At 52.1% G+C, this 26,260-nt stretch overlaps 1 protein-coding gene across 2 annotated transcripts in view; it reads left to right on the plus strand.

Annotated features, from left to right (window-relative positions):
- HOMER2 (homer scaffold protein 2) overlaps positions 1-26,260 on the plus strand; it is an 88,003-nt gene that overhangs the window by 20,229 nt on the left and 41,514 nt on the right. For both annotated transcript variants that reach the window (XM_059179879.1, XM_059179880.1), the window contains exon 2: positions 25,814-25,970. In XM_059179879.1, the coding sequence (XP_059035862.1) occupies positions 25,814-25,970 (157 nt within the window). The remainder of the gene's footprint in view (positions 1-25,813; positions 25,971-26,260) is intronic.

Here is a 26,260-nt window from a genome sequence, read left to right on the forward strand (position 1 = left end):
ATATGTCCCCTTCCCTGGAGCAAGTCTCTTACCCACCAACAGCTAAACTAACCTGGTGAATGATGGGTGCGGCTAGAAGAGGAAGTCACAGGCTCGAATGATCAGAAACCTGGATGGGACCTTGTTGCACGTTTTTGGCTGGAAGAAGTTCACAGTTGAGGGTTTTCTAGGTCATCTGTTTTGGAATGAAAATTTCCAAGTGGTTGGTAACAGGTAACATCAGTCCCCCCTTGTCCGTAGGATCATATGTTTGCATGGCAGAGGCAGAAACCCATGGATGTGCTCCTGTCCCTGTGTCCAAGGGCTTCTGGTGTTGTGTGCTTGGGCTTATCAGAGTCAACACCTGTGTCAAGGTGGCAGCCAGTGGGGTGGGGTGGGGGAAAGAGCTGAAGTCCAGGTGGAGGTCACCTTGCCCAAAGTGGAGTGAGCCCAGCTGGGTGCATCTTGTGTCCTACCTCTGCTCCTCCATGCCCTCTGTTAAGCCATAGTTACTGAGTACCTCCAGGAATGACTAAGACAGATCTGGCCCTGTCCTTGTGGATCTTATGGGAAATTGGATGTTGATTATAATTCACTCATTCATTCAACAAGTATTTTTTAGCGTCTGTATTTGCACTGGGAGCTGTTTGTGTATTGGATATATCAGAATCGCTGCCTTCATGAAGCTTACATGCAAATGACACACTACAAATGAAAATGTAACAAGTAACTTTCAGAATGTAGGGGAGGAAAACTTTCTCTCTCCTCCTTTTTCGGTTCGTTGGCCAGTCTAATAATTAAATGTACACAGAACAGATAAATAAGAGAAAAATTTAATTGCTAGGGGAGCCCCCAAGATAGGAGGCTCAAGGAAGTGACCAAAGCCGGCAGCTTTTTCACCTTTTAGACAAAGAAACTATAAACTTGCAAAGAATTGGAGAGACAGGTTTGGGCTTGGCAGGCTCAATTAGTGAGGGGTAACAGGGGTTGGTTAAACAACCTTCTCAGCCTTGGATTGCCTGTCTCTGGTGATAAGCATGCCCTCTGCTCCCCTGGTCCAGGAAAGATTCCTTCTCATGGAATGATTTACCTCCTGCTTTCAGGGGGACAGAGGGGAGTCAGAGTCTCATTCTTGCACCTGCTGTTTCTAAACTAGCTTTAATGCAAAACAATCAGTGTGCCACAGTGGTGTATTTTGGGGGGTATATTGCGCTCCCCCTCCGTGGCATGCTGGAAGCGGGTAAGTGCTGTGGGAAGCAGGCAGGTAAAGGTGATTGGAAGCATGGGGGTGGGTCAGTTGCAGAGGGGAACGCATGACATGAAAATTATGGCTAGGTTGGAGTTAAAAATCAATGGCAGGTTATGACAGAGGGGTGGAGGGCTGCAGGGAGAGAGAAAAGTCTGAGCACCTGGGGGCGGAGGGAGGATCATCGGTGTTGTGTATTAAAATGACTGAGAATCAAGACGGGAGTCGTGTGGGAGGGAGGGACTGTGGCCCCGTAGCTAAAATCATCGAGAAATAACGGGGCGTGATATGGGGGTTGCTGGTTGATGGCAGCAGTGAGGGGTAGTGGGTGATGGTCTGATGACAAGTGATTGAAAGCTAGGGAGTTTGGGGAGGGGGAGGGAAGAGAGTTGTCTGGCGGGGCGGGGAGGAACTTGTGGTCCAGCCACAGGAAGGGCTCGGAAGGGGAGTTACAGGGCTGGTGGTGGGTATCAGCCTGGGGTGGATGGGCTGGTGATGGCTGCTGGGTGCTGGATTTTAAAATCAATACATATCTGGTCCTCGTGCAATTCCTGGCACAGCGCTCCCAAAACCTCTGGAATGAGAGCCAGAAAGGTGTCTTTTGTTATGTTAATGGAGTGGCTTTTGGACGGCACCTGAGGTAGGGCACTGGTTGCCTGGGATGCCAGCCCTGTGATTAGAGGATGGGACATTCAGCCCCAGCCTCCTCTGTGGAGGGGAGAGGGGCTGGAGTTTGAATCAATTGCCAGTAGCCAGTGTTTTAATCAATTATGGCTACATAACGAAGTTTCCATACAACTCCAAAAGGACAGGCCATAGAGCTTCTGGGTCGGTGAACACGTGGAGGTTTGGGGAGGACAGCGCACTCAGAGGGCGCGGAAGCCCCACGCCAGGTCCCCATACCCCGCCCGGCTGTTCCCAAGTTCTGTCCTTTCATAATAAACCGGGGAGCTCATAAATACAGCGTTTCTCTGAGCTCTGTGAGCTGTTCTGGTAGATGAGTCGAGCCCAAGGAGGGAACCTCGGGTGTCCAGCTGGGAACAACCCCACCCCGACTGGCAGCAGGAGTCAGAAGCAGGGGGCGGTCTTGGGGGACGGGGCCCTGAACCGGCGGAACGGGGTACCCGACGCTGGCTCCAGGCCGACGGTGTGAGGACCGAGTGGACTTGTAGGACACCCCGCTGTTGTCTTAGAGAATCGCTCAGTGGTGTGTGGGGGGGAACCACACATTAGAATTGGGTGCAGAATCTTAGCTTCCCCAAGGGGCTGTCATTTGAGAGGGTGACAGGTAGGAGGGGCGTGTGTTCCAGAGGCCGTCAGGAGGGAACAGGAAGTTTCTAGGGCTGCACTCAGGAGGAGGCCTGCTTCACGTGTGTGGGGGCCAGTGGGGGCATGGAGCATGGAGAAGAGGGGGGTTCCCAGGGTATTTGTTTAGTGTGCGGGAAGAGGAGAACTGTTTTGGTAGTTGGAGGCTGCAGAGAGATCCTGGGGGCCAGAGGGAGGTTTTTCTGTGGCCGCCCAGGAGGTGGGCTGTTGAAACACCAGCAGAGCCCCATCTTACTGACCTAGTGGTTGGTCTATCAACATGGTCCAAACAGAGCTGAGAGGTACCATTCAGAGCCATGAGTCCTTGGACAGGAGCTTGAAGGTTTGGGGAACTCAGTTAGAATTTTCCAGACTCTCCGCTGACTGTTGGGACTTTGGGAAGAGCTGTGGGGATGCTACAGGACGACAGTCTGTGTGAGACATGGGTAAGGGTGAGCTGGTTTACTCTGAGACCCACAAACCACTCAGGAGAGCCTTGGCCTGCCCTTGGTGATGGGAGAGGGGAGAGCCCTGCCGAGGCGGGCCGGTGAGGGGGCGGTAGAGCGCAGGTGTGGGATGTCTCTGGAGGTTTCCGGAATGGACCTGTGTGAAGGGCCCCCGAAGCAGTGTGTGCTGGGCTCAGGCGGCTTCAGTGACTGTCACTTAACGGCCGTGACCTTGGGCACATCACTTTGTTTTTCCTCCTTTCTGTTTTCCTCCGTGAAATGGAGACTTGGATGCTGATCTCTCAAGGTTGGTGGGAAAATCAGGTGAGAGACGATGTCAGGGCCCAGCAGGATGGCAGCGCACAGCTGCGGACCCACTCGTGCTAAAGCCTCCAGGAAGGACCTTTTCGGAGGGACTGCTGAGACGGGTAGGGGGGTCTGGCGCAGAAAGACCACAGAAAGGCATTTCCTGTCGAGAAAACAGATACAGAAGGGAGCGTGAATGTCACCCGTGATGGGAATGTGTGCAGAAACCCGCAAATCTTGGAGAAGATAAAAATGGAGTGGGGAGAAATCTACACACGGCCATCTGGCCCTTCGGAGGAGTGGGGCGATGTGTTCTTGGTGCAGGGGAGCAGGCTGGGGCTGTTCCGGGGCCAGACTCTGGGCCACACCCACAGGCCCCAGCTGTCTGGCACCTGCCGGCTGCCTCGCTCTGCAGAAAGCCCAGCGTCAGACCTTTTCCGAAAGAGGGAGGAAACGGTAGAAGACCCAGTGCTGTAGTCCCACGTTTGATGCGTCAGACCCTGCAGCCCACACAGCCTCCAGAGCCTTCCATGGAGGGATGGGAACACATGTCACTCTTCCAGAAGGCTTTTCTCTCCATTGCAGACCCGCTGGTGCTCTGTCCCTTGTCCTCCCAAACCTGAGGACGGTGTTGGCGCCCATGCCCTGCTGTTCCGTCTCTGTGCACCCTACCCTCTCTGCCCTTTGTCTTGGCATGTTTGCCTTGGCTGTGGCACGGCCCAGAAGAGCCAGTGCGTGGCCCTCGAGCTCCCCTCGAGCTCCCCGTGGCACAGTTGTGCTTTCAGGTGAGGCCGGGCTCGTGGGGAAAGGTCACTCGTGCAGCCCAGCGGGGTAGAGGGAGGAGGAGGCTAGTGGGGAAGCCAGAAGCCGAGCCTTCCCCTGTCCCCGTGCCACCTGGTGCTGGGAAGGTCAGGACGTCGGGGTGGCCCATGTATATGTGCACACTCTGGGAGAGAGCATCACTGGGCAGCTCGGCAGTAGAGAGAGTCTCCCCCACGCTCCCACATGGGTCTGCTCGCTCGCTCACCCGGCGGAACTGCATGGAGCCCACCAGTGGGCCCCTTGTCCCCCTGGGCTCTTTGCTACTCTAGTCAAAGCTGCTGGCGTCAGCTTGGAGCATGTCTTCCATCAAGGCCCCATGGGAGCTTTGGAGATGAAGACTAACTAACCCCTGCCTCCAGGGGTCTTACACCCCAGTCTGGGGGCACAGCACTCGCAGGTACGCAAGGACAAGGCAGAGGAGGAGGGCCACGGAGGCGGTACGGACAGCCGGGCTCCGGGGAGGGAGCGCCGACTGGTGCTGGAACCTGGGGCCTGGGACAGAAGAGCAGCCTTGGCTACCCTTCACCTTGAACGTGCAAGACTCTGAGTGGTGGAGGGTGGGCTTGAGCGAGAGGCCACAGGAGGAGGGCACAGCTTTCCAGAAAGCACCGGAATGGGGCGAGCAGGGACTTCTGTTCGGTGAAGCCTGGGGGCTGCGCACAGGGATTGCTGGGGAGGAGACCATGAAGTCAGGCGGAGGCAAAGGCTGGGTGAGGGTCTCGCATTTCAGCTCCGGGTCGGGGGGCCGTCTTCAGAGCCCGGGTGTGGATGGCTGGACAGGGCGGACATCTGAGGTTGGTTTGAACGGAGTGCGGCTGACTCGCTGTTGTACAGGGGATCAGGCACAGAAAAGGCTCCCTTCAACTCCTGTCACCCGTTTGAGGTCCACAAGGGCTAACTTTCCGTGGACCGCAGCCTCTCGCTCCTTCTGAGCCCGCGTGTGCCCTGGGTTGTAAGGCTCCGGGGCGCTGTGGGCACAAGACTATTTTTGTGGTCCTTCAAACGCTTGTGTTTATTTTTAAACCGGCGCCTCTGTATAGCCAGGAGGTATCATACAGGCTTTGCTTTTGAGTAAAAAGGTTCTCTCGGACTGATGGAACCGGCAAAAGATGTTCTCAGTGTAAAGTTGTCCTTGCTTTTCATTTACCGCCTCAGCACATGTGATCGGCGTTTTGGGGAAGGCCACAGAAGTCCTTTGCTCTTTAAACAAAATCCTGGAAAGAGGAAACCCACATTCAGTTTGCCATTTTCCGAGCAGGTGCATGTGCCGGGCTGGGCCCTGAGCTGCGTTGCTCGGACAAGGGGGGGGGTCCTCGGGCGTCGGGGGTGGGACCGGGTGGGCTGTAAGTCTGGGCCCTGCCAACCTGCCTGCCCCGCTCTCTCCAAGAGGAGCCCCAGGATAGAGCGTCTGCTGTCTCAGCATAGGCACGTTGTCACTGAAAAGTGGATGAGAGCAACCGAGTCGGAGGTAGGGGACTCAGAGCAGGTGCGTTCTTGCGCCTTGCCTACCCAGAACCATCAACCTGCTGGTATCGCGATCACATAACCCTAGAATGGCAAGGTGAACTGTGATCCCAGGGGAGTAGCGGCAGCGGGGAGATTGCTGCAAATCCCCGGATGCAGGAAAGCAGGCAGGGAAATGGTGAGGCCAACAGTGTGTCCGAGGAGCCTGGAGTTGGGCAGAGGGGCTGCAGGTGGGGGGGGTTCCAGGGGGGAGCAGTCTGCCCTGCGGCCCTCCCGTGAGCCTCCTGACCCAGCCCACAGGTCCTGCCCCGGGCAGGCCTGAGACATGGGGCCAGAAGCTAGAACTTGGATGGAAGCTCCCAGGGGCGCTGTGTGTATTAGGAGAAACTGAGGGCACGTGAACATACTGGCAGAGGTGAGGCGGCGTGGGGGGAGGGGTCGGCATTGTAGAATAAAGTCGCGCTGGTCTGGGAGGGACCTGGCTGGGCAGGAGGCATTGGAAACCGTGGAACAAGTGTGATCAGTGAGGACAGGCAGTGCTTGCAGCACCGAGGAGTCTGGAAGGGGAGGAACCAGCAAATGAGCTTCTCATCTGATACAGGGGATCAGGACGGTGGTAAAGCAAGGCTCAGAGGGAAAACCATTTGTCAGCCACTGAAATAAAAAGTTCCTGTCCAGTGTGGGCAACTGAAGCGCGCCCCCTTAGCTGTTCGGCCCCAGACCTCTGCAACCAGCAAACGTGACCGCATGTGATAAGAGTGTCTTTGCCGACATGATTAAAGCAAGGGCCTTGAGATGGGCAGCTTCTCCTGAACGATGCCTGCGGACCCTACATGCAATTAGGGGTGTCCCGATGGGACCGAGGCCGAAGACAGAGGGGACGTGCGGCCCTCAGCAGGAAGACTGACCTGAAGATGCCAGGCTGCTGGCTTTGCAGTCAGGACGCCAGACCCGACCCTCCCCCAGAGCCTCCGGAGGGAGCGCAGCGCTCCTGGCTCCGTGGTTTCACCCCAGAGGCAAGGACGTTGTGTTTCTGGCCTCCACTCTGTGAGGGGTCCGGACCTCTTGTTTCAAGCCCGCAAGTCAGCACGGACTCAGTGCCGCAGCCCTAGGAAACGCGCGCCTGCCAAAGCGATCAGGCAAAAAGGCGGTTACAGATATTGGGGTCCTTAACGGATACCTCCCACTCGCTTCGAGGGTCCACAGCAGTAAGACGGGTGGGGGCACGCGGAGGAGCCGTGTCTTCCAGGAGTCTGAAGTAAAGCAGTCCCAGACAGATGGCTGTGAGCGGGCCCCCCAGCGCCGATTAGAACCGAGAGTTCCCGGTTCCAAGAATAATGTCTTCAGGACAGAAACTGGAACGGATTCCAGACGATGGACAGAACAAACAAGAAGCTGGGAGACGCTAGCGTGGTGGAGGGATGGGCTGTGTTTCTTTTTCTCAGTCGGAGAAAGAAGGCAAAGGAAAAACACAAAAAATAAGAACATTCCCAGGCACGTCCTATTCCAAATATGAGAGGCACTAGGATCCCACCTGCTTTTTTTTTTTTTTTTTTTAAAGTAAACTCTTTGTCCAACATGAGGCTTGAACTCACGGCTCCAAGATCAAGCATCACCTGCCATACTGTTGAGCTAGCCGGTGCCCCCTGTATTTCTTGTTTTTTGAACAGTTGGGAGAGTACTAAAGAGAAGCTTCTCTCTGATCTCAGTGCCGGGAGCTTTTGTCTTTGAGGAGCACTTGGCTCTGGGCATTGAAAAGGTCCAGAAAGAAATAGGATCCCGTCTCATTTCTTGGCTCTGCAGGGAACAATATTTGTCTAGTTCTAATAATGTTCTCTTTCTTGGGTGGTTACACTATACTCTTGTGTTAACTCAGTGATCTAACTCTTCCTGGTGCTGGGCATTCTGTGTAATTTCTGGTGGACCTTTCTGTAAGTCATGCTGGAATCTGACGTCCGTCTGATCCGTGAAGCCTCCTTGTTGGAAGGGCTGGAGAAATGAATTGTCACTCCAGTCATGTGTATTTATGTATGGAGGGGCAGGGGCCTTACGTGCAGGAGTGATGACCCAGTTCCGAAGGGAGGTGGCTGGTCTAGACCGACCCCGTTATGGGCTGACCGGCCGGTGGGCTTCCCTGCTCCTGTACGCCCAAGCAGCATGGTGGTGCTTCCCTGAGCAGATGCCGGCAGCCAGGAGGGCGTGTTGGGAGGGACGGGCAGGCCGACTCACAGGTCGGGTTGAAATGGGAGAAACCCGAGCGTGTGTATGTCCTGACAGAAAGGATCCAGACACAGAAAGAGACTATTATAATCAAGGTTGGCATTGCCCAGTCTTTTTTAATGTCCCGGACACAGAGCACATTTTTGTTCAGCGCACGGGTAAATGGACAAGCCCACTCGTGGTCAGATGTGACCGGCCGGGCACTCCAGTTGTGCCCCAGGCTGAGCTCTGCACCCAGAAGCTCGAGGAGAGCCTCCTGCTCCCAGCCCGAAGACATCTGCACCGTTGAGAAAAAGGCAGTCCTTCCTGTAAGTGCCTGCCGGATCTCTGCCACGTGCTCGATACTGGGCAGAAGAGTACAGATCTTTGGGAGCACGGAGACGGCCATCCTCAGACTGTGTGCCAAGCCATCGGTCGCAGGCTGGCTCGGCTCGCCGGTGGCCCCCTCGAGGACGCTGTGTGCAAGGAGGCCGAGGGCCCGGGTGGCGAGGGGCATGAGCTCCTGGGCTCCTGGCTCGCTGCTGGAGCTGATGCGGGACTCGCTGAGCCGGGGCTGCGGGCAGAGCCGGCAGGGAGGGGCGCTGCAGCCGCTGAGTTCAGCGCAGACACCTGGGCCGCAGGTACACACCGGGGCTCCCCAGGGAGAGATGGTTCTCAACCCTGTGGAACTGAGGCGTAGAAAGTGTTCCTGGAGGAGAATCTTGAACAAGCCCTTGTCAAGGAGGGGCCTGGTACTACATGGGAGGGGATGCTGCGCACGGTGGAGTCCTGTCCCAGCAGGATCGCGTTGCCCTAGGGCATCCCTGGCAGAGACCTCTGACCGCCTTCTGGGAGCCCCGGACCAGTACCCTCCGGCACTGCCGGCTTTTCCTCTTGGCGAGTGCAGTGGGTCGGGGGATGGGTACCGCATCCATCTCTCTGCCCCTGGGGCCTGGTGTCTAACTTTTGAAAGGCACCGATGACCGCAGATGGAAGGCCAGAGTTGGACTCTGGGCGACTTGGGGCACCAGCACCCTGCCAGCTCCCGGCCCAGGGTTTCCTGCAGGGGCTCCCCAGGATCCCTGCTCTGAGCTGCCCCACAGAGCGTGTGGCCCACCCGGGACTAGTCTGGCTCTCCTGCAGGGCTCAGGTGTTGGCAGCTGTCCCATGGGGGTCCCCCAGGGACTGCAGGAGTCCTGTCTGGGGACCTGTGTGTTTGCACCAGACAAGCTGGTCTACACTTCTGCCCCTTGACAGTGGTGGGAAACAACAGTTGTTTTGCCTTGCTGGGGCAAGTGATGGGGTTTCCACATTACATCAAAGCCAGATAATTCAGTTTAGCAAATATTTTGGACCTACTGTGTGCACAGAGCTTGGGAGGTGCCCCATTTCCATGTGTCCCGAGTGAACTCAAGCAGCTCTAGCATGGTGGGCTTATTTTTACTTACTAGGTCTCCTTCCTCAAAACACCCACTGCCTCGGCCTTGTAATGTGAAATCCTGAACGTGTCGCTTTTCCCTTCTGTGCGTGCTGGACTTTGTTGCCTCCCCCGCAGGTAGACCGCCGGAGCTTGCACTTCCCACAAAGGCCGTTGATGTCACATGCCCTATCCTTGGATGCAGAGGGAAATGGCCCTCCAGCTGCCCCCACCCAGGGGCCTGGGAGAGCAGGGACAGGTGTCCACGCTGTTCCGCTCTCACCCCGCGACAAAGGGCAAGTTGTTGGGTGCCCAGATAGCTGAGGCTGGCACCGAGCGTTCCTGCAGCTTTGGCTGGAATCCTATCCGTTCTTGGGGCCACCTCGGTGCAGTCCTGCCGGGTAGAAAGCTGTTTGGCAGTTCGCTGTGACTTTGATGGATAAAGAAAAGAGAAAACAAATTATTCTTTCATAAATACCACCCAGAAGGCCAAACTCTCTCAATAAATGGGGTCCGCAGGGAAGACACAAATAATAAATTACTTCCTGGTCACGAGGTTGGAAACCAGCGGGTTAACCGTGCGGCAGGATCAAACCCAGATGATAACTCAGGATGGAGGCTCTGGCTTTTTCCAGGGCAGCCCCTGGTTTAGAGATCGCCAGCCAAGCACCTGGGCGCTCAGAGGGCCCCTCGGCGCCGTGTCCCCATCCAGCTCCTGTCATGTTTGTCCCCGGCTATCTAAACTCTTTAAAATCACTTTATTGAGGTATATATGACTTGCAAGAAATTGTGCGTATTTAATGGATACAGCTTAATGAGTCCGGAGGTACGTACATACCCAGGAAATGGTCACTACAGTGTATGCCGTAAATATTTCCCTTGTCCCTGAAGCTTTCTCCTGCCCGCTTCATCATCATTGCTGTGTGTGTGTGGGGGGGTGCATACCGGCACTCTAGGAACACTTACCATGAGATTTCCCCTCTTTGCAAGTTTCACGCCATGCTGTAGAAAGTTCTTGGGAGTACCTGCCTCTCTCCCTCTGTCCATAGGGGGGGTTGGGGTCCTCTCACCCCTGTCTTGTTTGGTGCACGTGGTTGTGCCTTTGACCTTAAGCTTGGGAAGCAAGAGACAGGGGCCTCTCCCTTGCCCAGATACCGGTCCACATTGCATGTTTTGATGAGCCTGGTCCTGCCAGAGAACACCCCGGCTACATGGTCACCTTTCCACACTTGTCCCCTTGCATACACACGGGCCCGGACACAGACAGGGAAGGAGCTCCCTGGATCCTGAGGCAATGCCTTAGGCTTATTTCCTGGGGTGTTTTCAGTGCCCAGCTCAGCCCTCTCGTGTAGCTGCTGGTAAATGTTTGTTAAGTAAGTATGTATCGATATTAGTATGCATATTTATAAGAATGGGAGCAGAGCAGGATGCTATCCTGTAACCTTTTCTCTTAATACTGTGTCCTTGGCAGCCCTAGTTTTGGCTAGGTTTTGTGGGAATTCTGAAACCTACAAGGTTTTCTTCCCCTTCCTTCTTTTCTTTTTTTTTTTTTTTTTTTTTTTTTTTTTTTAAAGATTTTATTTATTTATTTGACAGAGAGAGATCACAGGTAGGTAGAGAGGCTGGCAGAGAGAGAGAGGGAAGCAGGCTCCCTGCTGAGCAGAGAGCCCGATGTGGGACTCGATCCCAGGACTCTGAGATCATGACCTGAGCTGAAGGCAGCGGCTTAACCCACTGAGCCACCCAGGCGCCCATCTTCCTTCTTTTCTTGTTGTTTGTTTTCTTTTCTCCAAAGCAAGAGATTCTGAGAGACATTCAAGTTCTCCAGCCACTCTGCTTTCGTGGTAAAACATTCGCAACATCAAGTTCTCCATTGTAACGATTTCTAGATGCATTTGCAATTCAGCGGCATAGAGAACATTCACAGCGCCATGCACCTGTCACCACCATCCACCTCCAGATCCTCTTCATCTTTCCAAACAGAAACTCTGTCCCCACGGAGCCCTAACACCACACCCCCCACACCCCCCAGCTCCTGATAATCACCTTCTACTTTCTGTCTCTATGCATTTGACTGTTTGGGTCACAGAAGTGGAACCATACCGTTTTTATCCTTCTGTGGCTGGCTTATCTCACTTAGCTTTATTTTCAGGGTTCACCTGTGTTGTCACAGGCATCAAAATGCCCTCCCTTTGATGCCTAAATACTGATCCATTGCATGTCTACCCGCTCATCTGTCGGTGGACACGTGGGCTGTTTCGGCCTCATGCCTGTTGTGAACCGGGCCGTGAGCGGGAGTGTCCAAGCCTCTGTGAGTCCCTGCTTTCAGTACTTTTGGGTGTGTGCCTAGAGTTGCTGGGTCCTAGGATGATTCTATGTTTACCTCTTGGGAGGAGCAGCAAACTTTCTTCCGTAAGCCCCGCATGCTTTCCGGATAAGTGACAACAAAGAGATGGCCCCTGCAGCCTCCCGGGACCCGTGCCGTGTGGGGACCCTGCTCCTGGGGGGTCTGGACCCAGGGTCCGGGCAGGGGGCTGGGGCAAGAACAGTTTCCTAAGGCTGCAGAGCTTGACGGTGCGGTTGACTGGCTGTCCGTAGATGACCGTGAACGTGGCTCCTGTGGCTGTGGGGAGGGAGGCCCCACATGCTCCTTGCTGGGATGAGATGCCAGAAGCGAGGACAGTAGCTGAGATCTGGGGACAGGAGCGCCGCGGGCTCTGGGATGGGGGGTACCAGGTCAGACTGTTGGGCCCCTGCAGGTAGACACCATTAGCCAGGAGTGGCCAGGAGCAGCCAGGGCTTTCCCAGCTGCACAAAAGAGGTTCTAGAAGAATCTGGAGCTCTCCTGTCCTTGCAGTTATAAGAAGAGTGGAGGTGCTCCCAGGGGATTGGGGGCTCCTATAAGCCACTCCTCCCACCCTAGGGCACGGGGATGCAGAGCCATAACTGTCCAGGTCACTCTGGACAAATGGAGAAGGGCAGAACCCAGAAGGACGTCTTCCTGACCTTGAAATGTGGCCCACCCCCAGTCTACAGGTTTGCTTGCGTCTTCTGAGGTTGCCTTACGTAAAAAACCACTGGCTGGGGGGCACCTGGGTGGCTCAGTGGGTTAAGCCTCTGCCTTCAGCTCGGGCCATGATCCCAGGGTTTTGGGATCGAGCCCCGCGTCGGGCTCTCTGCTCAGCAGGGAGTCTGCTTCCTCCTCTCTCTCTCTCTCTGCCTCTCTGCCTACTTGTGATTTCTCTCTCTCTGTCAAATACATAAAATCTTTAAAAAACGAAACAAAACAAAACAAAAACCCCTGGCTGCGCTATCTACCGAATCCCTTTCTTGCCTCTCTCTAAACCCCACCTCTCTGTGTTTTTTATATTTCTCAAAGCATGAACAAATTCTCCTGTTCATAAAAGACTGAGGTAAGCGGTCTGGTTCCTTCCTTCGGCAGCAGCCACCAAGGAAGGTGTGGGAACACAGAGGAGGCACAGTTCTGTCACTGTGGGGTGTGGTCACCAGACCCAGGGTGGTGCGGCCTCTCGGACAGGCTCCAGCCCCTCCCCAGAGCGGCCCTGTGACCCCGCAATTCCACGCCTATGGACGTACCCAAGAGCCAAGAAAACACAGGTCCACCTGAAGGTAGGACACAGCAGCATTCTTTACAAGAGCCAAAAGGTGGGAACCACACAGATGTCCCTCTCCTGAAGGACGGAGAGACGAAATGTAGTGTGTCCGTACAGCCAACTGATGTCCCCCACAGAACCCGGTGAGGTAGTGAGACATGCCCAACATGCATGACCCTCGAAGACACTGTGCTTGGTGAGGACGGCCAGACGTGGCCCACACGACCTGTGTGACTGCATTTATGGGAAGTGTCCGGGGAGGGCAGATCGATGGAGACCGAGCGTGCATCGGTGGTTACTGGAGCGGGCAGAGGGGAAGCGGGAGTGAGCGCTAATGAGCATGGGATATGGAGGGGGGGGTTTCTGAAAATGCTCTGAGGTCAGACAGTGGTGGTGCCGCACACTTATGTGAGCAAACCGAAACCCACAGAATCGTATACTTCCCAAGGGGGAGTTGTGTGGTGTCTGAATTATAACTCAATAACATAAAAACTGTCCATGGTTTATCTGAAAGTCAAGTTTAGCCAGAAATCCTGTAGTGTGTGTGTGTGTGTCTGTCTGTCTGTGTGTCTGTGCACGCACACGCACGCCAAATCTGGCAACTTTAGAGTTGCCACCTATTTTTATGAATGAAGTTTTCTGAAATACGTAAAAAATCGAAGAGCCCGAGAGGCCAGTTGATGGCATAAATGAAGGCGTCAGGGTGTGCATTGAAGGTGTGTCTGCACCTTCGGTTCCGTGTTTTACATCTTCTGCAGGGGGCTTGGCAAGTTACCAGCCCCCTCACACCGCATGTTTTTCGTTCTGAACAAGAGTAAGTCTACGAAAACAAAAACAGCTTCTCTCCCCCAAAATCTGAATTCAGAGCAGTAGCCATGCCCTTAACGAGGGTTTGGCTTCTCGAACTGGAACTAGAATCCCCCCCCCCCCCCCACCCGGCGGCCACGCAGGAAACTAAAAGTGTGAACCATGAAAGCAATTAGCCACAACCAGTACTAATTCATCAGTAGAGGAGAAAACAAGTCTCAGACTTTTAAACTTTGAACAAATTTTTTTTTTTTTTAATTATGAACACACATAGTTACTCTTCTTAAAGATTTTTTTTTTTGTTTAATTTGATGCTTTTAGGAGAGACGGCTCGGCTGGATTGTGTCCGGGCGACTTGAGGTAGGAAAGGGACGGTCGTCCGCGCAGCGGGGTCTCTGCCGTAACTAGCGTCTTACAACGTCCCTTTACCAGGCAGCTGTTTGTGACAAGCATTTTGCACAGTCCCTTGGGCTGGTGGGACTCAGAGTGAGGTGACTGGCCCCAGGTCGCACAGGCAGGGAGAGCATCCCCTGCCCCGGGGCCCTGACATGGCTCCTCCTGACTTGTCCAGAAGTCCCTCCACTTCTTCAGCCTTGTCCCTGATGAGGACAAAGTGTCCTGTAATGGCCCTGAGACCAAGGAGGACTCAAATCTTGTTAGTCCCTCATTTGGGTTTCTGTCCCTTTGTTTTCCTTTCTCAGAAAAGGTAGAGCAGCCTGGTAGCCTTCTAGAGGGCATGAAGCCCCTGGTCGTCCGCCTGGGTGGCCTGAGGACTTTCTTAAGTTTCAGGACCTGCTCCTTGCTCCTCTTCCTGCTGTGCTGGGTCCCTGCTTCGGTCGTGTGTCCCCTCCTTTCTCCCTGTGGGCTCTGTGTGGTGTGGTCGACCCAGGGGACCCCTCGAGGTACTTGCCCCAGAAAGGGACCCTGTCCGCCTTCCGGCGTTTCTGCTGGGTGGCTGTACACCCTGCGGGTTCAGCACCGTGCAGGTCCCTCTCAGCCGCGGCAGCCCGAAAACTCAGTCACTGGGTCTTCTTTCTGCCCGTTCTCACGCACAGTTTTGATCTTCAAACAAAACAAACAAACACACACCAAAGTCATTTTATTGTGACGTAACTCAAGTACAGTACAAGTCAGTTTTATAAAATATACAATTCACTGATTTTTTTTTTTTATTCAGAACTGGGGCAACCATCAGCACAATCTAATTTTAGAACATTTTGATCCCTCCTCCAAGAAACCCAGAACCCGTTAGCAGTCACACCGCCTTCTCCCCATTTTTACTACAGACGGGAACGCCAGTCCCCAGCATTTAAGGTTAAGAGCATGTGTTTTCCGGTCCTTTAAGAACATCGCGTCTGCTGTGATGGGGCGTACTGTCGCCAAGTCACATTCTCATCTCACGTTTGGCATCGAGTCTTCTGTATTTTGTTGTCATTGCAGTGTCCTAAGGAACTCTGTGCCCAGATGTATTAGAGCGCGAGGAAGAGCATGGACCGCTTCTCCAGCCGCATTTGGGGCTCCCCTGAATTAGCCGTTCCAGGACTCATTAATCGTTACGACCTGGGCAGCTCGCCGCCGGGCTTTTCAGAAATCATCACCTGGGTGATCTGATTCTTGGCTTGGTGTTCACAGTCCATGAATCATAAAACGCTGCTTTTTTGTTTAAAACTCCCTTTTTTCTTTCCACCATAGATTCAGATAGAATGAGTTCTGATAGCATAAAAGCTCAGTATGCCACACACAGCAGGAGATAGCACGAATTTTAGCACGAATCCATGCTAAAATCCCAAGACAGGACGCCTCCCACAGGGTGAACACGGACAGAAGGTGCCCATCGAGGTGACGGTCAGTTTGCGTGTGGCGAGCACACAGCTCCCGGATGACTTCCAGCGGTCTTCGATGGAGAATGCCATTTCTTTCTTTTTTATTTTTTTAAAAGATTTTATTTATTTATTGGAGAGAGAGAGAGTGAGCACAAGCAGAGGGAGAGGACAGAGGGAGGGGGAGAAGCAGACTCCCCATGGAGAGCAGAGCCTGACATGGGGCGCCAATCAAGGACCCCAAGGTCATGACCAGAGCTGAGGTCAGATGTTTAACTGACCGAGCCACCCAGATGCCCTGAGGGTACTGTTTCCTAAAGGTGACACCACATGGTGAAGAAAACAACTAGCCAGATGCATCTCACATTTTCCTACACGTGTATTTCTTGGAATGTATTTGAAGAGAAAATGGTCTGGACATAAACCTTCCGTGGAGCCCAGGTGGGAGTGGGTGGCCCCAAGGTGGAGACTCATTTCCTTAGTGTGGCGGTCAGCGTCTGGGGGTATCCAGCCGGGCCCCCCCTCCGGCCTCGTCTCCTTTCTCCGCTCCCGCAGCCGCGCGCACCGCGGTGCCGGCTTGTCTCCGGGCACACCTGCGGCGTCTGGAGGGCCTCTTGCCCCGCACCTGCCAGGCCCAGAAGAGTGGTGCGGGGGGCGGCGGAGGGTGGATGTGCGCAGCAGGGAGAGAGGGTCTGGACGGGGATAGACGGGGCCACATGAAGATGGGGTGACAGCGTAACTGATGACGAGGTGCGGTTATTTATTTATTTATTTATTTATTTGACAGAGAGATCACAAGCAGCCAGAGAGGCAGGCAGAGGTGGGGGGGGAAGCAGGCTCCCCGCCGAGCAGACAGCCCGATGCGGGACTCGATCCCAGGACCCTGGGATCATGACCTGAGCCGAAGGCAGAGGCTTTAACCCACTGAGCCACCCAGGCACCCCCGAGGTGCGGTTTTTAAAAGTGTTTATTTCATTTCCGGTTCACATACAGTGTCATATTAGTGTCAGGTGTACGATATGGTGATGAAACACTTCCGTACACTGCCCGGCGCTCATCAGGACGGGCGACCTCCTGTGTCCCCGTCACCTGTTTTGCCCATTCCCCTGTCCCCCTCCTGCTGGTCACCAGCAGTTTGTTTCTTGGTTCATCTTTTTTCTTTGTTTCTTCACTTCCACATAGCAGTGAAATCATACGGGATTTGTCTTTCTCTGACCAACTTATCTCACTCAGCAGAATACTGTCTCGCTCCCCAATGTCATTGCAAATGTCACGATTCCATTTTTTTTTTTTAAGAGCTGAATAATATTCCAGTGTGTGTGTGTGTGTGTGTGTGTGTGTGTTGCTGCTATAAACATCAGGGGCATGTATCCCTTTCTTTGCATTAGTGTTTTTGTGTTCTTGGAGTAAATACCCAGTAGTGTGATTGCTGGGTCGTAGGGTAGCTCTGTTTTTAATTTTTTGAGGAAGCTCCATGTTGTTTTCCACAGTGGCTGCTCCAGTTTGCGTTCCCACCCACAGCGCACGGGGGTCCCCCTTTCTCCGCATCCTCACCAACGCCTTTAGTTTCTTGTGTTGTTGATTTTAACCGCTCTGTCAGGTGTGATGTGGTTCCTCATTGTCGTTTGATGTACATGTTCCTGATGAAGAGGGAGGTGGAGCGTCTTCCCAGGAGTCTGTTGGCCGTCCGGATGCCACCTCTGAAGAAATGTCTGTTCGTGTCTTCTGCCCGTTTTTTAATTGGATTGTTCATTTTGGGGGGTGTTGAGTTGATAAGTTCTTTATAGATTTTAGATACAAACCGTTTATTGGATACGTTGTGTGCGAATATCTTCTCCCATCCAGTGGGTCGCCTTTTTGTTTTGTTGATTGTGTCCTTTGCTGTACAGAAGATTTTTATTTTGATGTCGTCCCAACAGTTCATTTTTGTTTTTATTTCCCTTGTCTCGGGAGACAGACCTAGAAACATACTTCTGTGGATGAAGTCAGAGATTAATGCATGTGCTCTCCTCTAGGATGTTTATGGATTCAGGTCTCACATTTGGGTCTTTAGTCCATTTTCAGTTTGCTTTTGTGCATGGTAAAAGAGAGTGATGGTCTGGTTTCATTCTTCTGCATGAGGCTGTCCAGTTTCCCCAAGCCATTTGTTGAAGAGATGATCTTTTTCCCATTAGATATTCTTTCCTGCTTTGTTGAAGAGGAGTTGACCATAGAGTCCAGGGTCCATTTCTGGGTTTTCTGTTCTGTTCCATAGATCTGTGTGTCTGTTTTTGTGCTGGCACTATACTGTTTTCATGACGACAGCTTTGTGGATAGAGCTTGAAGTCAGTAATTGTGATGCCGCCAGCTTTACTTTTCTTTTTTAAGATTGCTTTGGCTTTGTAGGGTCTTCTGTGGTTCCACACAGATTTTTCAGATTGTTTGTTCTAGTTTTGTTGAAAAATGTATTTTGATGGGGATTGCCTAAAATGTATAAGTTGCTTGGGATAATACGACGTTTTAACAATATTTGTTTTTCTAATCCATGAGCATGGAATGTTCCTGTAGTATCCTCAGTTTCTTTCATCAGTGTTTTATAGTTTTCAGAGAGGTGGGTTGTTTCTTTTAAAACAGTTCTTTAACCAGATTTATTTCTGGTGTATCATCATTTTTGTCAGTTTTGCATAAGATGTATTTTTAAGGAAAATTTTTTTAGTTGTAACATATATACAGAAAAGTGCATACATAAATTATATGTGTACAGCTCAGTGAGTTTTTACAAAGTGAGCACAATGATGTAAGCATCACCCAGATGAAGATATGGAACATCACTGGTCCCCCGGAAGCTTCCCTCACGTCCCTTTCACTTGTCACCCTGGTGAGTTTTGTTTTATGTTCTCTCTTGTTCCTCCCTTGGTCTTGTCCTCCCATAATCTGTTTTCTTATCCTTCGTCCTCAGAAGAGCCCCCACGCTACCCCCACGCAAGTAGTTGCCTTCCATATCAGCTTTGATGTTCTGAAACTCTGCTTCTTCCCCTCCTCACTGTCGGGGTCCCCACCCACTGTTGGAGACTCCTGGCCCTTTCCCAGAGCACATGGGAGTGGATCTGATCTGGGGCAGCCCCGCAGCCTGTGACCTCGTCCCGGAACTTGGTCAGGCCCATATCATAGGAGGACCCACAGAGAATGTGTGCGGAGGGCTCCCGAGAAACTGTCCCGCCTCCTGGGACCTAAGGCAGCATCATTAACAAAGCCCATCAGCATTCCACAGGGTCACTTGCCTCATTCCGTTCTCTGATGTAAATGTGACCCGAAAAGAGAATCCCCAGTCCTTGGAGGGCTGGTGACAGATGTGACTTACGTGAGCTTTCTCCTTAATCAGCTGGGTTAATCTGGGCAGTTTGGGGGCAGGTAGAAATAACTTTGATAGACTGGGTCCGCCCTGACTCACTTGGCAGGGCTCAGACCAGGCGTGGAGACAGACTTCTGGCCAGGTGCAGGTGCAGGTGCAGGCTTTCCCCGGAGAGTTGCTAACCCCTTGTTGTAACAGGGTATGTGGGGCGACTCCCGTGCCCCCCACGGATAAGAAGCACCACCTACACCATGTGCTCAGTTCCTCGGGCTTCTAACTTGGTTGTTCTGTTCCATTAATTTACTTCTTTGCTCGATAACCCCCTGTTTCACGTGCTGGACTCTACAGTTAAGTATTTCATTATCCGACAGGGCTGAATTTCACTGCTCTCCATTTTCAGAATTTTCCTGGCTGTCTTCGTGGGGCGAGTTTCCCACACGAATAGCCCTGTCTTGGTTCTCAAGATACTCCTGCTGATGCTGTGACAAATGTACGGATTAGTTTAGGGGTACTTGATTTTTTTTTTGTTTAAGGACTGAATTTATTTATTTGAAAGAGAGAGAGAGAGAACACACATAGAGGAAAGTGAGAGGGAGAAGCAGGTTCCCCGCTGAGCAGAGAGCCCGATGCAGGGCTCGATCCAGGACCCTGAGATTATGACCTGAGCTGAAGGCAGAGGCTTAACCCACTGAGCCCCCCAGGCGCCCCAAAAGTATTTGATATCTTTATATTGACTTTTCCTATTTAAGAACAGAATGTGTTTTATTTATTAAAGTCTGCTTTTCTGTGCCTTTAGAAATTCTCTCCAGAAATTCTTTTTTTTAATTATTATTATTTTTATTTATTTGAGTGAGAGAGAGCATGAGAGGGGAGAAGGTCAGAGGGAGAAGCAGACTCCCCATGGAGCTGGGAGCCCGATGCGGGACTCGATCCCGGGACTCCGGGATCATGACCTGAGCCGAAGGCAGTCGTCCAACCAACTGAGCCACCCAGGCGCCCCTCTCTCCAGAAATTCTTGTCTTGATGTTTTTGAGGCAGATCTTGCACACTTCTATAGATTTCTAGAAATGGTATCTTTCTGTTTGCTGCTCTCTAAGGGATCTTTAAAAATCTGTTACATCACCTGCAAGGTTGTTTGCATCTAGAAGAAGGCTATTGAGTTTATTTTTTGTTAATCTTGTAACTAGCCATCTTACTGAACTTTATTACTCATGCTCACTTTTTCAGTTGATTTTCCTGGGCACTGTAGGTGTGGCGGTCACATTAGCTGCAAATAACAGTAGCTTCATTCTGTTCTATTTATTACGGGGGTTGGTATGCAAGGAGAGCCATAACACAGTCATGAGTTCGAGTCTCGGATGGAGAATGTACTAGACGGACCTTCTGTCCATCTTTCCTTTGTTATCCACTCTGGGTCCTCGTCTTTGGAGGCTTGACCCTGTCTGCGAAGGGCCTTATTTTTTTGTTTGTTTGTTTAAAGATTTTATTTATTTATTTGTCAGAGAGAGAGCGCGAGAGAGCCCACACAAGCAGGCAGAGTGGCAGGCAGAGGCGGAGAGAGAAGTAGGCTCCTTGCCGAGCAAGGAGCCCAATGCGGGACTCGATCCCAGGACTCTGGGATCATGACTGGAGCCGAAGAAAGAGACTTAACCAACTGAGCCACCCAGGCATCCCTGTGAAGGGCCTTATTAACCACCCCGGTTAATAACCAGGTTAATAACCAACTGGCTCAAAGCCAGGAGAGCCCACACTGCTGGTACCTGTGACAGACACTCAGTCCAGGGTCCGTGTCCTGGGGCGCAGATGGGACATTTCAGGAGGCCGTGACTGCATGTGAAGGACGAAGAGGAGGTCTTCCGACCGGCAAAGAGGGTGGGATGTTTAGGATCAAGACAGGGCATGTGCGGGGGCACCTGGAAATGCTGACAGGTGAGGAGCAGGGCCAGGCGGTCCGGGCTGGGGGGACATTCTAACACACCTGGAGTGTGTCCGATGGGGGCTAGAGCCAGGGAAGGTCTTTGCGACAGTTGGGGGGAGGGGATGGGGTGGGGGGGGTGCGTGCCTTACCTTAATCTGTCGAGCTTGGTGGTGAGCGTTTCTCTTGGTGCTGAGTGTTGGATGTTTGGAGGGGTTTGAGACCCGAGATAGATAAACTAGCCAGGGCTTCCTGTGAGACCATGAAACACTGTTTAAATAGCTGCAAAATAATGTCTGGATGGTTTGGTTTTCATTCAAGTCAAGCAGAAGTAGGAATAATAAGAATGGTGAGGTTTCACAGACCCGTATCCGAAAAAGCGTGGAGCTGAGCATTGCTGTGGCAAGTGGAGGGTGATGATAAATTAAAACATCATTTTTCTTTTTATTTTTTCCCCTGCAAAAATTAGTCCTGCCAGTTCTTTGCAGAATTCTCTTACACGGAGCCAGAAACCGTTTAGAGCAGGAGTGGTGTCTCTGCTGAGTGGGTTTCATATTCCAAACATACATATGTTGCACAGAGTGTCTAATTATTCTCGGGGACAATTACTGTCAGGTTCCAAAATGTGTTCAATGAGCAGCAATTGGTGTTTATTCAGCTCTAAAAAGACTGTGCGAGGGAACAGTGGGTTATATTGTCTGCCTAAAGCAACGTTTCGCCATCCGGAAACATCTGCTTTCTATTTAAAGCATTGAAGAAGGAATGGGAGTATTTTTGAAATCCACTCCCTAAGCATCGAACAGCAAAGAAAAGAGAATAAAATTGGGTATGAAGGTAGTTTCTGTTCTCTGATACACACTCTCTTCAGCTTTTCCCTGCTGAGAGGGAAAGGCGGTCTCCTGAGTTGGAAAGTTCTGCTTCTCTTGAATTTTTCTATTTATACTGATTTGCACACTTATTGGAACTGACTCCTGTGTCCTAGTTCCAGCACTTCTGCTTTTCCAGGTGAGGCAAGATGATCTCTCAGAGCTGGGAATCTGCGTTTCTGAATTTGGGGGCGAGGTTTATAGACTTCTCTGATTTTGCCCATCCCGATGTCAGGATTTGTGATATGTAGTAGACTTTCTATGACGGTCAAGGTATTAGTTCTCTTTTACTGAGTAATAAATTGCCACCACCTTAGCAGCTTAAAACAAAAGACTCTGGGTCCAGAGTCTGGGCGTGGCTTAGCTGTGTCCTCTGCTTCTGGGTCTCTTAGGAAGTATCTTTAAGGTGTCAAAGAGGGGTGGGGGTCTCAGGAGAGATCTGATCCCCAAGTTTCCAAGTGGTTTGTTGGAAGAATTTCAGTTCCCCAGGGGGTGTTGGGCGAAGGGCCTCAGTTTAGGGCCTCAGTTTCCCTCTGGCTGTTGGCTGGAGGCCACTCTCAGTTCCTGCAAATGTGGGTCCCCCCAGCATGGCAACACACCTCACCAAAGCCATCAAGAGAGTCAGGAGAATCTGCTAGCAAGACACACCTCACAATCTCGTGTAGCTTACTTGCGCAATGACATCCCATCACCTTTGCTGTACTCTTTTGTTTAAAACAAGTCACAGGTCCCTCCGCCACCACCATCCTCAAGCTCGGGGCGAGAAGGGGGATTCCATAGGGCGTAATTACTAGGAGGTGGGGATCACTGAGAACCACATCAGAAGCTGTGTCTTACAGAAAGCTATTCTTTCCAAAAGAGTGGAGCGTAATGCTTAAGAGGAAGGGGACCATGTCCCTTGGACCTGCTTTCGCGTCTCAAATCTGTCACTGACTGTATAACCCAAGGCAGGTCCTTGGCCTCTCTGAGACCCCATTTCGTCACCTGCACACCTCCCACAAAGGATCTTTATGATCCTAGAGGAGAGGTCACGTGTAAAACATGGCAGGTGGAAGGAGTCAGTAAATACTGACTTTTTAAATCCTTTCTTCCTTTTCTTTAAACACCATTAGATTTGTGAATTTTAGAAGAATTCATTAGAACTCCCCACTGGCCTCAGACGCGGTTATTCTTGTGGAAATCTCAGTCCTGTGGGCAGTTTCCTGGGTTCAAGGCTGCGATCACACTGGCCCCAGCTTGCCCAGGACTGAGGAATGAGGTCTCTGGTCTCCCCCATGCTTGTCCTCAGCAGGGGTGTGGGACTCCCCGCACCTCTCCCCTTGCAGAGGCCTGACCACGGGACACCCGGGCTGCAGCCACGGACGTTGTGGCCAGCTGGGTCCACGGTCCTTCCTCTTCTGACATCCTTGCATTTCTGGCCAGGGTCCCCAGGGCGGCCCACCATAGCTTTAGTCCATCTCCAGAGCCCAGCCAGCAGGTCTGGAGATGGGGACGTCTTCATGTCCCTGTGCTCAACTTGACCTGAATCACACCTCACAGGTGACTCTTGACTTTGGCTTATCCCCGGTCAGGAAGCCTCCCTGTCCTTCCTGCCTGGTCTCTGGTCTCCCTGCTCCCCTCACTTCCTCTGTCCTGCCGGGCTCAGGGACACAGAGTGCTTGAAGTCAGTGATGGCTTGGCCACACGGCCTTCCCGCCCCCCCATCTCTACCCAGAGCACTTCTGCCTCCCCACGCTTTGCACCCCCAAAATCCTGTCCTCGGTATCAGGTATCACCATAGTCCCCTTCAGGCTGTGGGAGGAAGATCTGGAATCATTCAAAGCTCGTAGTGTCTTTGCGGAGGCGAGATGCTGGCCGTAGGCTCACTTCTTCCGTCTTTTGTCTAGATCACCTGTTAATGTCTCATTGTGGGTTTCTCCGCAGCTTCTCTGAGGATCAGAATTACCCGGAGCTCTTATTAAAAACGGAGCTCCCCAGGCTGGTCCCTGGAGAGCCAAGTTCCTGCGGGACGGGGGTGGGAGGCGGTGGCGAGCAGGTTGGGGCCCAGAAACTTGCTTTTTATGAAGTGCTCAGCTAATTTCCGTCAGAGGTTTAGGAAACACTGGTCTGGAGGCGCTAAAGCCCAGACCCAGTCCCTCTTGCTCAGTGTGGAGGACGTGAGTGCGGGTGAGAGAGCCGGGCCCCTGCCCCAGCCGCTGGGGCTCCTGCCTGACCCGGGTGCCCCTCCCCCGCTCGTTAGTGCTCCGTGGGAGGGAGGCAGAGAGACTTGAGCACAACGCAATTATTTTTTTTTTTAATTGAGGAATAATTAGCGTATAACATCACGTTAGTTTTAAGTACACAGCATGATTCGGTGTTTGTATACATTGCAGAATTCCTCTAAAACTCTCTCCTGCGGTTACTGTCCTTCCAACCGTCGCCTCCTCTCGCATCTGCAGGATTCCGTGTGAGCAGGCGTTTTCCTTTCTGGTGCTGTACTTCGATGATTAGCAAAATATGGTGCCTGGGCTGGTGGTAACACAGCTGGGGAGCCCAGATGCCAGACTTCCCCGCGGGGACTTGACAAAGAACGCGGCTGTCGTGGGCACACAGGCTGCCCCGCAGGCTGGCCCTCCTGGTGACGACCGATGCGGGAAACTGCAGCAAGAATGTTCTTTTTGTCTCTAAGTCCTGTCACCCCGTGGCTGGAAGGGTGTCAGTTGAGGCTCGGGAGGGTGGGTACACCTAACCACGGTTGAGGAAAGACAGACGTCCGAGTGATCCACGTTCCCAGAGGGGCTTGTCCTCCTCTGGAATCTAGAAGGGAGATTTCGGGGGGCAAGAAATGCTTCCATTGGTTCTTCTGGAAAGCTGGCCTCTTGAACCCATTGCATTGAGTTAGCACAAATAGCATGCCTTTGGCTTTTGTTCTCCTGGAAGAGCAGTCATGGAAACGGGTCTGCAGCCACGACTGATGGTTGATGCTGATGTTTATGGCGATAGTATTCTTTGCAGGAGGCTCAAATAGTAAATTGCTTTTCTAGGAAGACGATTCTCTTCTAAAAGAGCTTTCTTTCCAGTAATGAGCCTCGTCTAGGCAGAACAGGTTCAAAGACTGCTTTGCCTAAAACCTCTCCAACTGGAGACCAGAACACTTGAAATTCACTTTCTCCCTTTGATTTTTTTTTTTTTTTTTTATATCCACTGAGTGTCCTATATTTTATGCCACCCCTTTGGACACTGTAAGGATGTTAAAAGTTAATGTGTTTTGAGTTACTTTTTGGTTTTGTTTTTATCTCTAATAAATGCTCATTAAATCTCATGAACATGATACTTCAACAGAAATATCACCAAGTTAACAACAACAACAAATAGATTTGAGGCATCTCATGAACAGTGGGGCCACTTTTACCTGCTGGGAGCTGCTTCCCGCCCCCCACACCCCGCCGCCCCTGTGTGATCATATTTGGAACACTTAAAGGATTTTTTGAGCCAGTTTGCCCGAAAACCCTTTCTTTAAAATTAAGTCTATTTTGTAATGAGTTTGTGTCTCCTTTTACATTACTTTGTGAGGTCGATAGCTTACAGAATGAAATGCTGTGGCATCGGTTTCAGATTTTTATCCATCTGCTTTATTTCTTGATCCTTTATTGTCGAGATCAAAACAATTCCCCACTTTCCAGAAAGAAACCTGGATCCTGTGTCCATCTGGTTGACAGTCATGTTAAGGATTTACAGGAGCCAAAGAGCAACAACCCTACAGAGGCAAGAATAGCAAAAGGGAAGGATTTCCTGAGTTAAGCTCCTGAACCTCTAAAGATTTCTAAGTTGGGACCATAAAACCTTAAGGCTCCGTCCATTACAAACGAATGCGTCTTGGGTAAGATGCTGCGAATTTGAGAGTGACTTACTAGAAATATAATAGGAAGTTGCACATGGATTGCAGATCCTAAAATTGTGGCAGGATCCTCCAAAAGAAATGCATCACAGCATCCCGAGTGTGCCGGCGGGATGTCAGACAGGACCGGGACGCTTGGCAGGAAGCAAGGACTCGGGACCCGCATGTAGAGCGAGTCGCTCCTTGCCAGTCGCCCACAGCCCATGGGGGGTGGGTTTCCGTGACTCCCGTGCCGGCCTCTCTCCTTCCCCCTGGTCTTAGTTTACTTGTCCTCCTGTATATGCATCTCTTCCAATAAGCCGTTGAGATCTTTGGGGATCGCAGGAGGTGGGGCGAGACGTCCTAAATGACTTGCGAAATCCTGCTCTGACCCTCACGCGCCCTCCTCTCTTCCCGCAGAGAACAGCCCATCTTCACCACGCGGGCGCATGTCTTCCAGATCGACCCCAGCACCAAGAAGAACTGGGTGCCGGCGAGCAAGCAGGCGGTCACCGTTTCCTACTTCTACGATGTCACCAGGAACAGCTATCGCATCATCAGCGTGGATGGAGCCAAGGTACCACCCGGAGGCCAATGTCACCATTCCCAGTCCCTGCCTTGTCAGCAAGAACCATAGGATATGGGGGTGCCCCGGGGGCTCAGTCCGTTAAGTGTCTGACTCTTGGTTTTGGCTCATGTTGTGATCTCGGGGTCCTGGATTCGAGCTCCGCCTTGGGCTCTGTGCTCAGAGCAGAGTCTGCTTCAGATTCTCCCTCCCTCTCTCTCTCTCTCAAACAAATAAGTAAAATCTTAGGAAAAAATGTCACTACGCTATGTTTCAAAGTGGAGGGGAAAGGATGCACCCAA

Source organism: Mustela lutreola, chromosome 7 (genome assembly GCF_030435805.1).
Source record: "Mustela lutreola isolate mMusLut2 chromosome 7, mMusLut2.pri, whole genome shotgun sequence".
Taxonomy (NCBI): domain Eukaryota; kingdom Metazoa; phylum Chordata; class Mammalia; order Carnivora; family Mustelidae; genus Mustela; species Mustela lutreola.